General features: G+C 35.9%; 1 protein-coding gene across 1 annotated transcript in view; it reads right to left on the bottom strand.

The window, feature by feature from the left end:
- The window catches only part of grik2 (glutamate receptor, ionotropic, kainate 2), a 233,981-nt gene that overhangs the window by 6,082 nt on the left and 214,742 nt on the right, over positions 1-13,157 (bottom strand). The window contains exon 15 of the mRNA XM_016553000.1: positions 4,884-5,134. Coding sequence (XP_016408486.1) covers positions 4,884-5,134 — 251 coding nt within the window. The remainder of the gene's footprint in view (positions 1-4,883; positions 5,135-13,157) is intronic.

The raw sequence follows: 13,157 nt of genomic DNA, 5'->3' as shown, positions 1-13,157 counted from the left end.
AAAGTTAAAATGCATAATAATATGTGTAGGCTTATTTGTCATGTGTTTTAATGCATTAACTTTGGTTACAACTATTAATGAAAAAAAAATTATATATATATATTAGAATAATTAATTATAAGCATTACTCTGTATATTATGAATACCTTTATAATGCATTATACAAAAGGCTTTAAGCAAAGTGTTACCAAAATTACAAATACAAATAATAGTTTTATTTGTTCTATTATTAGGTATTTTAAGATAAATATTTATGAAATGAAGTATAACTATGAGTGGCACCAGGCTATGAAAGAGTAACCCTTAAACAGTATATTTTTATTATTTTTTATTAATTAATTAATAATTTTTTGGTATTTTTATATGATCCAACAGCATGATCAGAATTGTATGGAAATCTATTAACAAAAACACATATGTATGTATGGACAGTGGGGACTTTCAGGAGCAATGATTACTCTTGGAAGGTGGTGGAAGAAATTGGGGAAGAATATTCATGTAAAATGTGCAAAAAAGGAAAACAAGAAACAGAAACATTACAGTAACCCTTTTATTTAAACATTAATTTATATGTGCCTTTGTGCATGTGTGACCTTGAACATATACACTATCTATATAAAGATGCACTAAACAAATATTTGTAAAATACACAAAGAAACCATGGACAATGCTACAAAATATGTTGCAGTTCTCATGAAATACTTGATGTATTTGCCAAAATTATATACCATTCTGTTAAGTTTTATTAACAATGCAAATGATTTTAACAAGGTCTAAATAAATATGTTTCTTTTCTGGTGGTAGGAAAACAGCAGGAAATCTACATCATATTATGTTAGAACCATTTCTACATTTGTATCTAAAGCAATAAGATTGTTGGTCAGACTGTTGGCTCTTTCCTAATCTTACAAAATAGAGGCAATTATAAAATGCAAATTTCTGGGGGAATGTGCTGCTGAGGAGCAAAAGGCATTTCCATATGATGTTTTTTCTTCTTCTGCAGAATAGTGTAAGAAAATGCTGAACAAAGGACAGCAGCTCAAGTCTTGTACAAAAATACTTTAATTGCCTCTCTATCGGTTTCAGTTGGAAGATTTGATACCTGACTCAAATGTGTGTTTTCTATTGCATTGCTTTGTATTGAATTAAAACACTAGCAAAATCACTCATCTGGAATTTGACACTTCCATTCAGATCAAGAACCCTCAGCACTCTGTTTGAATCCATATGCTTCATAAAGCCTCTATAGTTATGATTACGTGTTCTTAAAAAATAAATTTAGTCAAAGCCATTTTCAACCTTTACTTAATAGTTAACAAATTTGTTAGACATGTAATGAACTATAGGTCTTTTTCTTGTATATATATGTATATATATATATAGGCTCTAGAGCAGGGTTCCTCAATAGGCGGCCCGCGGGCCACATCCAGCCCGCGCTAATTTCAAATAATGTGGCATGAAAATTCAAACGCAGCATCAGAAAGCTACATTATCGTGTCTACACCGGACGCGAGCGGCGCAATAAAATACAATAGAACTCGTTATAATCAGTGATGCTGTCTTGGATGCGGCGCGACACGACAAATCCCCGATAGTAAACTGCTGACCCGTTCTATTTATAACGTACTGACACAACGTTCAGATGATTTGCAATGCTTTGTCGCGTCCAGTGTAGATACGATGTGACAGCAAAAACATGGCGAGTGTGTAGAAAAGAAAAGTGGACACGGAAAATAGATGATTCAAATGTTAATGGACTGAACTGTTTTGAGTGAGTTAGTGAGTGAGTGAGTGAGTGACTGATATCATCTTTGTTATGGAATACACGTGTTGGTTCGCAGTGAGTTCACAGTTTTAACGTAAAAGTTTGCTTTAGTTTATTTTCAAGATCTGAGGTAAAATATCTATTGTTGCTTTCACTATGGCTATAAAGATAACGCAAAATAATATTCAAACTCACATTAGACATTTTTAACATTTAACACATAATCATTACCTGAGATTATCGCTGTCATATTTTGTACGTTGTTCAACATCGCAGAAAATAAAAACCGTTCCTAAAATAGAATCCCATGCCGCTTATTGTCACGTGTCGCTGTTGCGGGTGGTTAGAACAAAAACTACATGGAAAAGATACTTTGTATCGCGTCGTGTCTGGTTGGGACACAGTTTGATCCCCCCAAAAAAATCTAAGTATAAAAATATGAATACTGACAAATCTAATAATTGAATCTGCAATTAGGGAAAGTGGAGAGAATGGCTGTATTAGATCAAAAGGGTGCTTCTACTAAATACTGAGCATTTTTCAGTTTTTCTTTTTTAATAAATCTGCAAAGATGTCAACAATTCTGTGTTTTTCTGTCAATATGGGGTGCTGTGTGTACATTAATGAGGAAAAAAAATTAACTTAAATGATGTTAGCAAATGGCTGCAATATAACAAAGAGTGAAAAATTTAAGGGGGTCTGAATACTTTCCGTACCCACTGTATATATATATATATATATATACGTATATATACATATAGGTCAGTGGCCCTTGGCTTGGAATTGTTGGCAGATTTCGGCCTTCGGCGAAAACTAATTGAGGAACCCTGCTCTAGAGTGATGCTCAATATCATTGGCCAGTAGGTTTATCATGTGAATGTAATCATTAAACAAGGATCAGGCAGCAAAATAACGCCTTGCCAGAATATTCGTGAATGTCAATACGATGACTTACAGCAAACAAACAAAAGCACTTAGAGAGATCGATACAATGAATCCGAGATGAGTATAAAATACACTTCTTCCACTGAGAGTGAATAAATGGAGCTGTGCTTTCTGGGGAAACTATCAATACTTAAGCTGGCAGGTTGACCCTGTCATTGTAGTTAAACAAAAACATCCATATTTAGAGTGAAAATTTTGAACGTATATATGTGAACGCTTCAAACAAAGACCTCTTTAAAGATAACCAAACTTAGACCATCTCCGTTTGCTTAGCATGTGTAATGTGAACACACAGCACGACGCGTTCATTTTACTCAGACATTTGCAAGTTATGAATAGTTTGGCCATTATGGCCTCCCATTTAAATTTAGTGCTGAAATGCAAATGGGATTAAATGAAATGATTATTCTATTTTTGTGGTGATTACAGAACAAGTGCCATTCTATTTTTTTTTAATGGCTGCAAAAATCTATTCAAAAATAAACAAGGACAATTAAATGCCTTGTTTTAGTTCCAAAAAATGCAAAAAATGAAGGCTCAGTGGAGAAGTAAATTATGACAAATGTATTAAAACTCATTATTAACATTCTAATAGGACAGTGTGAATGCACATGTACTGCGTAGCCTGCTTGGCTCATCCACTCAAGCGACATTTGTTTATTTTAAAGAGAATTCCAGAGAAAACACCCTTGAAGATCAGATTTACATAGTAACTGCATCATCAAATGAAAATGAATGCTAAAAATAGTAGAACAAAGTAAATTAATAAAAGACTACCAAGCAAACCTGTCCTTTAATCTAGTGAGTAAAACAACAGCTCATGAGTAGAATTTGCAAGATGTAAATTCTTTAAGATGTGCTTAAACATCATATTTGTGATGTGAGAGAACTGGAGTTCATTCATTTCGAAGGGTTTTTTTTAATTATTACTTTTATTTTTTGGAGAATTATTGTCTGCCTCATTATTGACTGTACACTTCAAGCATTTACTGTTTCAGCAGATCAAGTATACGAGTGAAGTAGATAGGGGGAAAGAACAACACATCTGTTGACACAATGGCAGCCTTTTGAGCAAGTAAAGCCCGAGCCCTTCTGTCTTCAGAGACTTACATCAAGAAGGACTGTTTGCTCTCCAGACACAGGCACTGTCTGTAAAATATTACCAGTGAAATATACTTCACGCTTTGCTTTCAGTACCACAGCATTAAAGCCACATTTAGACAGAATTAATATTGTTTGCACTGATCTGTAACAGATTCGTTCATACTCAGAGGCATCAGTTGAACTCATCTGACTGGCTGGCTTATATTACCCACAATTCCCCCGCTGATGAAACACAGAATTGTAGACCCCTTTCTGGTGATTATATGTGATTTGTTTTCTCTAAAGAGACTTGCATAATAACCCTAAACTCTTAGTATATCCTAACAGATTGCAAATGTTAATTGCAGTCCAGAAATGTGAAAATGTTGCTTTACCTTTTCCAGCTGTGCGTTTTGTTTGGACTTATAGAGAAACTCCCCAACTGCCACAAACACAGAGAGGACGAGTCCCGCAGCCAACACTATGAAAATGCCGCCGATGTTCTGGACACCCAGCGCACTGGCCTCCTTATTCTCCTCCTCAGGACAGCCGTTTCCTCGCCACCACTTCTCCTTCATCATGTGAAGCTTCCCTTCTTCCTGTAGCTGCAGGATTGCGATGGTGATCTTATCTCTGTAAGGGGACCCTGAAAAGGGTAAGAAAGGGGAAACAAGATGCTGAGAATTAGTTCTGCTGAGCATCTGCTCACTTCGGTTGGTCAAATGGATGAAATCTCACAATATTGTCAAGAATGCATCATATGTTTGACCTACTGGGTCACATTTCACCTCAAAATTTGCTTTCAGTACCACAGCATTAAAGCCACATTTAGACAGAATTAATATTGTTTGCACTGATCTGTAACAGATTCTTTCATACTCAGAGGCATCAGTTGAACTCATCTGACTGGCTGGCTTATATTACCCACAATTCCCCCGCTGATGAAACACAGAATTGTAGACCCCTTTCTGGTGATTATATGTGATTTGTTTTCTCTAAAGAGACTTGCATAATAACCCTAAACTCTTAGTATATCCTAACAGATTGCAAATGTTCATTGCAGTCCAGAAATGTGAAAATGTTGCTTTACCTTTTCCAGCTGTGCGTTTTGTTTGGACTTATAGAGAAACTCCCCAACTGCCACAAACACAGAGAGGACGAGTCCCGCAGCCAACACTATGAAAATGCCGCCGATGTTCTGGACACCCAGCGCACTGGCCTCCTTATTCTCCTCCTCAGGACAGCCGTTTCCTCGCCACCACTTCTCCTTCATCATGTGAAGCTTCCCTTCTTCCTGTAGCTGCAGGATTGCGATGGTGATCTTATCTCTGTAAGGGGACCCTGAAAAGGGTAAGAAAGGGGAAACAAGATGCTGAGAATTAGTTCTGCTGAGCATCTGCTCATTTCGGTTGGTCAAATGGATGAAATCTCACAATATTGTCAAGAATGCATCATATGCTTGACCTACTGGGTCACATTTCACCTCAAAATCAAAAGAAATAAGACATAATACAGCTGCAAGCAGCAAGTCATGAGCAATTAAGCAAGCATTTCAGAGAGCATCATGCCAACTAAATTAAAGACGTCTGCTGATGATTTTAAGCAAAATTGTTTTAAACCTATAAATACGATCACTTGTTATGTGTCATAATTGCTTATCACTTTTGACCAATAGGTGGAACTGCAAAAATATACAGCCTCAGATACGCTTTGGTATCGTGCCATCAACTTTGACAATGAGTTATACAACAACAGTTTGAGATATCTAAAAGCTTTTACTATTTTTTTTTATTTTTTTTTTACCAGCAAGGTCTGATGATGATGTGTGTGAAATTTGGTGAAGATTGGACAAACGGTCTAAAACAAGATAAAAAAATAAATAAAAATAAAAAAACAGGTTTTGCACCTAAATCGAAATGGCCAACAGACTGTTGAAAAACATATGCACTGGATTCTGTAGGACCCAGAGAATAGAAAGGGTTTTTCATAATACATTATTGTGTTTATAAAATATAGTATTTTATCACACAATTCAAAATGTACGATGCCCAAAATGGCCAACATGTGAAAATTGTGTATGCCGCTTCACAGCTAAAGAGTCCAGTCTTATTTTAGGCTAGACTGTTCAGATGTTATAAGTAAAAAAGTCAATTTTTTAAATATATCTTGACCAGTAGGTGGTGCTGTGCCTGAAACGGCTCATGTACCCTCAGGTCATAGTTGTTCTAAAGCATACCAAATTTGGTCTGAACACACTAAAGCGTTGTAGAAATATAAGTTCACATCCATTTTGGCATGCTCTTTGTCGAATAAGCTGATGTACCATACGAGAACGATTTGGTCTATCGAAAAACATTTTGACTGTCCACTACCTGTGTGCCAAATTTCATAGCTTTCCTGCAAGCTGCCATAGACTCAAGAGCGAAGAAGAAGAATAGGTGCCTTCACACCTCTGGTGCTTGGCTCCTAATTTTTTCTTTAAGAAAATTAAGCCTATTGATGATAACCAGATCAGTGAGCATTACTATTATTTATTTTTTTTTATTTTTATTTTTTTCCCAAGAATTTCGGAAAACATTTTGACTGTCCACTACCTGTGTGCCAAATTTCATAGCTTTCCTGCAAGCTGCCATAGACTCAAGAGCGAAGAAGAAGAATAGGTGCCTTCACACCTCTGGTGCTTGGCTCCTAATTTTTTCTTTAAGAAAATTAAGCCTATTGATGATAACCAGATCAGTGAGCATTATTATTATTATTATTATTTTATTTTTTATTTTTCCCAAGAATTAGTTGTTTTGGATCACAAAACAGACTGAACAATTTGTTCAAGAAAATCACTGCCTCGATGATCCGGTAACAGCGGTTCTCTAGTTAACAGTTCAGTGGAGGGGAAGATTATAAGTGAATAACGAATTGAATTTCAGTCTGTTTCTAAAATGGATGGCTTCAAAAGGCACAAGTATGGCCTACCTCATTTTTGGAGCTTAACATTCATGGTGAATGTCAACTACTGTTGTAGAAAAAAAAAAAAGACTTGCAATGAAGACGCTTCAAAACATCAGACAATCTCAAATAAATTAATTAAATCTTATTCAGATAATACTGTATAAGGTATTTATACTTTATTCTAGTAGTTCTTGTACTGAGAATACACCAAGACTAAAGCACATTAAAACAAGCCGATGTGTAAAACTGTCATATTGATCGCACTACTACAAGACTTGAGGAAAGCTGAGACAGTGAAAAAGAAACATGAAGTTTGTCACTGCAGTGGTGTGAGATTATGTTTTTCACAGTTTTACGAGCAGTACAGAAGTGAGAAATACAGACACTAATGCAGTACGAGCCATAAAAGCCTAATGCTGTTTGTTGAAACATAGCTCCCAGGGTGCCATTGATAACACACCAATAAAACCCAATTACATTCGAGGGACTGGCATTTCCCGCTTTTATCTATTTATTTTCTGCCTAATTAAAACTAGTTGATATTCTTAATTTGAGCTAATGTTTCCTTCTGGGCCTCCTTGCAGGCTTGGATACCTAATTCCCATCAGCCATTTTACCTCTCCCTCGCAAAAAGAGGTAAACAGGTCGTGTTCCCTCCATTCAGCACAGATCAAAAACGAGTAGAGAGGTGCTTTCTCATTTCACTTGAAATATGAGGTAGAACAAGAGCACTCACAAACCGCGCTGATCCTTTCATGTTGTAATAGTGCTACTGCTGTAGTTAACTCTCTATAATAAGGATTGTACTATTGCCTGAATAACTGAGAACTCAACTGTTCTTTTGCTCAAATGCACCACACAAGTATAGCAAACACAAAGTGCCCTTTATTTGCTGAAATCAAACTCTATTTTTTTTTCATGCTCATTGTTAGCACTTAGGTCTTAGGGTTTTGTACAACAGTATTGCAGCTATCCTTTATTATCTTAGATGGTTTTGGAGACTATAATTCTCACCTATAAAATACATCATATATCATATATTCAGGCTTGATATATATATACAGTGGGTACGGAAAGTATTCAGACCCCCTTAAATTTTTCACTCTTTGTTATATTGCAGCCATTTGCTAAAATCATTTAAGTTATGTGTGTGTGTGTGTGTGTGTGTGTGTGTGGATGAGGTACCTTTAGGAAGTAAGAACAGAAGATAGCTTAAATGAAACAGAATGATAAGGGTTTACTTGGATACTAGTAGCTCCTCACGCACAAGCAAACTCCTGACATATGTTTGATGACATGGCTTTGTACGTGACTCTTCTTAATGATGCCTCCAGGGACGGGGCACGTCCACTGGCCGAAAGCTGACTGGGGGCCTTTCTATTTCCACAGTTCTCAAAGGGCACGCAGCACTGCCCCAGAACATTGATATACACCGCAAGTGCTACAAACATTTAGCAAGACAATGAAGTCACAAGTGAAAAAGGAGCTCGCAGCGGTGCCCAAACTTAAGTGAAGTGTGCAGGTGATTCAGCGTTAAAATACTTTTCTTCAAACCCAGTTTACAGTCATTTAAGTAAAGCCATTTATATGCTAACTTCCGGAAAAATGTAAACAGTGGGCAGGACTACCTGTTTTGAACAACAGACGATTAGAGGAAGTATTTGGGAAACTGATTTGGTCATTCCTTGCGGTGACACTATACACTTGTGAAAAATAAGATATGCTCTTGTTGTGTACTTTACATCTTAAAACAAAACAAAACTAAACTAAACTAAATAAATAAATGTATTTGGAGGCAATGAACATTAAATAAAAGGCCACTTAAGGTACTTTCATGACTATGTTTCTTCACACTTATGCAAAAACACTTACACTTTTAAAAACTGCACTTTGTAATAATGTCTAATTAAAAGTTTTATATTTTAATATTGTTTTAATAATCTTTTGTAGAACAAATGCGTAATTTCCCATATATTTAAATACATACAAGTTTCAATTTATATTAAATTAGATATTAGTTTACCCTAAATGCTTCTCAGTACAATCAGGGATGCACTTTAATTATATTTTAAAATAAGCTATTATGAAATTATATATAAATATGTACTTAAGTTCTACTTAAGTGGGTCAAAAAGCACAATTAATTGCATCATAATAACATTAAATTATAAAACATCTTCATTTAATTGCAATAAACATGCAATTAGGTGTCTAACAACATTAAAATCAATTTGCACAAGTATATTACATTTAAAGAATATTATTTCTGTAATAAGTACTATTTTTTTTAAAGGTTCAATTAATTACATTTAGCATTATTTTAAATTATAATACGTATTAATTTAATTGCAATTGACATGGAATTTGGTGTCTAACAACATTACAATCAGTTTGCACTTAAGTATAGATTGCATTTAAAGTATATTATTTCAGTAATAAGTACTAATGTTAAGGCTAAAATGCTGTTCTTTTCACAAGAAATGACATGTCATTATTTACTCATTCTCATGTCATTCCAAACCTGTGTTCCATGGAACAAAAAAAGAGGATCAGTTGTTTTTTCACCATACAATGTCAATAGGGTCCAATTTAATTTCAGTGTATGGAGAAAAAAAAAATCTTCCAATCATAGTGTTCCAATCATACAGTTTTAGAATGACATGAAGGTGAGGGAAAAGTGGCTATTTCATACCAGAACAGAGGCAGAGCTGAATGTGAATTCACAGTGGATTGTCAGGGACTACTGCCTTCCTGAATCACAGCTGCCACCGATTTGAGGACTTCATGCATTTCACCTGCTTGTCACTTTCACCCGTCTCAGTATAAAACCAGACGTTCAACTGTGCCAAGAATGAACATATTTTCATTTAAACATCCAATTAACCAACACACCAAAACGCAGATGGTCTGAACACTGCCCCTGTCTGTTCCAGTGCAGGAACGCTTGCCAGAAGGACTCAGGCTTCTCTCGCCATCACAGTTTCAACATTAATTCATCCTGCCGACTGTGTGCTGCTGAAGTCAACAAGATATATGCTAAACGCATGCCTGTATGCAGCCGGCCTATGTTAACTGATTCCAAAAGGGTAGGATTAGCAATGGGAATGGCCTGTGCTGAGCTGTCTGGGAACGGCACACAGGGGAGTGATGATGCATCCTTTTCCATGTGCCCTGCATTTGTGCGACACAATGCAATCCCATGACACACGACTGACAAGCTAAAAACACCCTCACTGGGTTGTCTGTTAGACAGCATACCTGACAGATTTGAACCTGCTGAGTGACAAAGCATTAACGTCTGCAAGAGGAGGCACTTGATAGCCGGATTTCACCGTCCATGTGAAAAGCCTGGATACCATCTTAATCCATTCATGGTTTGGAGGTCTGTGTGCTGGTTTAAGATATTCTAGGCTGTTTAGTCCCCGACACATGAACAATTAATGGTTTATAGCACAATAGTGTCAGAACACCTGCATGAATATTCATAATTCACCTTTTGGAAAGCATGCTGCCTTGATCAGCCAGTTTTATTACTAGTGTAATAGAGAACGAGGATGGGAAATGATGAGTAAACGAGAGGGGAACAAGATTAGGAAATAATGCTAGCAAGTTTCAAACTTATAAACACCATGCCTTACAGCGACAGAGCTTCGGTTTCAACATCTGTCCCTTTTTCAAATAGCTACAGAGTAAATTATTTGGTAGACTCAGTCTCTGATGGCATGGCCGCAGTCTGTTCAAGTCAAGTGAGTCATATTTATTTGCATAGAACTTCTCACAATCTTTGTTGTTTCAAAGCAGCCTTACATGTAAACAATGCATCAGACCATCTCATGTATACTGCATACAAAAAGATCGGCTGGCTTCTCTAAAACGTCTGGGATTCAGGCTGCACTAGTCTATTCAGAAACAAAGTCTTGTGAAGGTTGTGGGATGTTAAAGTTGGCATGAAATGAAAATTCACCTTATCTGTTTTCTAAGTGCATGTTATAGAACAGGGCTATTCAATTAAAGTTACAAGAGGTCCGCTCTCTATGTTTCCTTCCCAGCAGAGTTGCGGACAATACTTCTTTGGAAAGGTTATAAATTTCCATTTGGGTAGCAGTAGAACAATGTAAAAAAAAAAAGTCCTGAACAGTCAAAATAGCCATCAAAGATGAGGATAGTGGGCCCCAAGACCAAAGCAGTCATGCATCAAGATCAGATGTTATCAGACTATTATTATTTTTACATTTAGATACCTATGTATGGCAGAAGGCCATGCGACGTGTAGGGGGTTTCAGGATTTTCCTCTTGAAGTCTGGAGCAATTTTATATTTTGCTTAAACTAAGTATCTACTGGTTTATTTGAATGGAATCATACAGGATATGACAAATAAAAATAATTGTATTTGCTGCATTCTCGTTTTCTGTAGTGTTTTAGTGAAAGTATCCATCTATTTTGCTAACCATGTCATCTGCAGCTCTTGCAGCGCTTTCAGTTTTTATCAGGGGAGAGAAGCGACACACACGGAACAAAAAGGCCTTGAATGAAGCGTGTTTGGCTTTAGATCAAAATATTATAGGATACAGAGCCGAAAGATCATTACCATAAATGACCCTGAGCGCTTGCTGTGTGTACTGCACCGTTGTTTTGATGCGCTGCTCACTTTAAACTGCTGTTGTCATTATGTCTTGTCGTCCGTTTGAACAAAGCTGGGGTCCAGAACAGACCACGGTTCGATACTTTTTAGGACCCCTGATATAGAACTTATTGTGAACAATTCATCTGTCCATGTTTTATTTTTGTATTTTTTTAAAGCATTTTGACCTCATAAAATTGAATCAAAATGTCATAACTGGATCTTCCGGTGAAAACGACAGCCTTCTTTTGAGTGATGCATGCAGGACCTTTCAATCATTTAGTCAGCTTAAACAGGCACATCTCAAAACCCACCCTACATTTGTACATCACTATACAAAAGAAAAGATCTGTCGCTACTTCTATTTCATTGCAGATTTAAGCTGGTGTTGACAGAGAGCTGCTCACTGGATTTGCCTTTTCAGGTCAGTGACATCAAGATGCTCAGTGTTGTTTTTAAGGCACTTAGGCTATCTAGATATTCACAAGCACAACTGTATATTCAGCTTTGGTTTCTAAGTTATGTCCTTTAAAATATGTCCTTTTAAAGTTCAAAAAGTTCATAAGATGTGTTAAAATGAATACATATGAATCAATCGATTTTAACCGAGTCTACTGAAGACACACGATCACTTCATATGATGAAGGCTTTTAGTCACATATAAACATTAATCAACAATATACAGCACATCAAATATGGTTGATGTCTCAGGTTTCATTAAAAATATATTCATTTGTGTTTCAAATTTGCATAAAAGTCTTATGGGTTTGAAACAACATGAAGGTGAGTGACTCAGGACAGAATTTTCACCTTTGGTTGAACTCAAACGTTATGCTGCATATAAAAACCAAACTAACTTTAGGTGATCAGTTCACTTGCCAGTCACACAGTCTCTTCCTAAATGAGCAGTTCTTGGTAAGAAGATGCTGCAAAGTGAACCTTACTTTATTCCAACATTTAAAAAGTCCAATTATTCGGTAGAATGTGACTCTAGATCACTGATCATGACTGAGGATCAATATTCAGCTCCCCTGTTAAGAAATGTAGCTGTCCTTCTTTTAATCAGAATAGAGTATTGACTCCGTAATTTTCTCTTTGAACATTTACTTCCTCTCTGAACATTTACTTCCTCTCGGTCTAATGACTTGATAACCGCATATGTCATTTTTATTTGTCGTAATGCAGATAACTTTTCAGTTGTCCCTGGAACTTTACTGATCAGTGTTTGACAAGTATTTCCAGATTGCTATTTCTACGTGACACATTTAAAAACTATAAACTCTCAGAAAAAAAAGCTTTCACTGGAGCGATACCCTTCAAAAGTTACAAATATGTAAAATGTATGTACTACTGTGTACAGATATGTAAGGGTAAATAAGGTACAAAGATGTACATTTTAGGTTTTGTACCTTAGGGTGCTGTTCCAGTGACAGCTTTGTACTGACATCAAAAGTGAAATCTATGACAGAGGGGAATATTATCAGAGAATAATTATTTAAATGAAAATTTTCCCATTTGGTTTTGTTGTGTGGAAGATTTCCAAGAAGCCTGAACATTGAAGATTCCTTGTGAAAATTTAAAATATGGCATATATTGCACTCTATCTAGAGCTGATATATATAGTTATAACTCGTAAATAAATAATTATATAAGTCTGAATATAAAACTGTAAATCATTGATATAAATGCATATCATGAAATCTGAAAATATGTATAAATACTGAATATACTATAGAAATGCAAATATGTATATATATATATATATATATTTTGTATATATCAATATATATATATAT

This window comes from Sinocyclocheilus rhinocerous, unplaced genomic scaffold (assembly GCF_001515625.1).
Source record: "Sinocyclocheilus rhinocerous isolate Xijiao unplaced genomic scaffold, SAMN03320098_v1.1 scaffold1939, whole genome shotgun sequence".
NCBI classification, from domain to species: domain Eukaryota; kingdom Metazoa; phylum Chordata; class Actinopteri; order Cypriniformes; family Cyprinidae; genus Sinocyclocheilus; species Sinocyclocheilus rhinocerous.
Note: the sequence above shows the minus strand (reverse complement) of the source record. Positions and strands in the feature narration are given on the sequence as shown.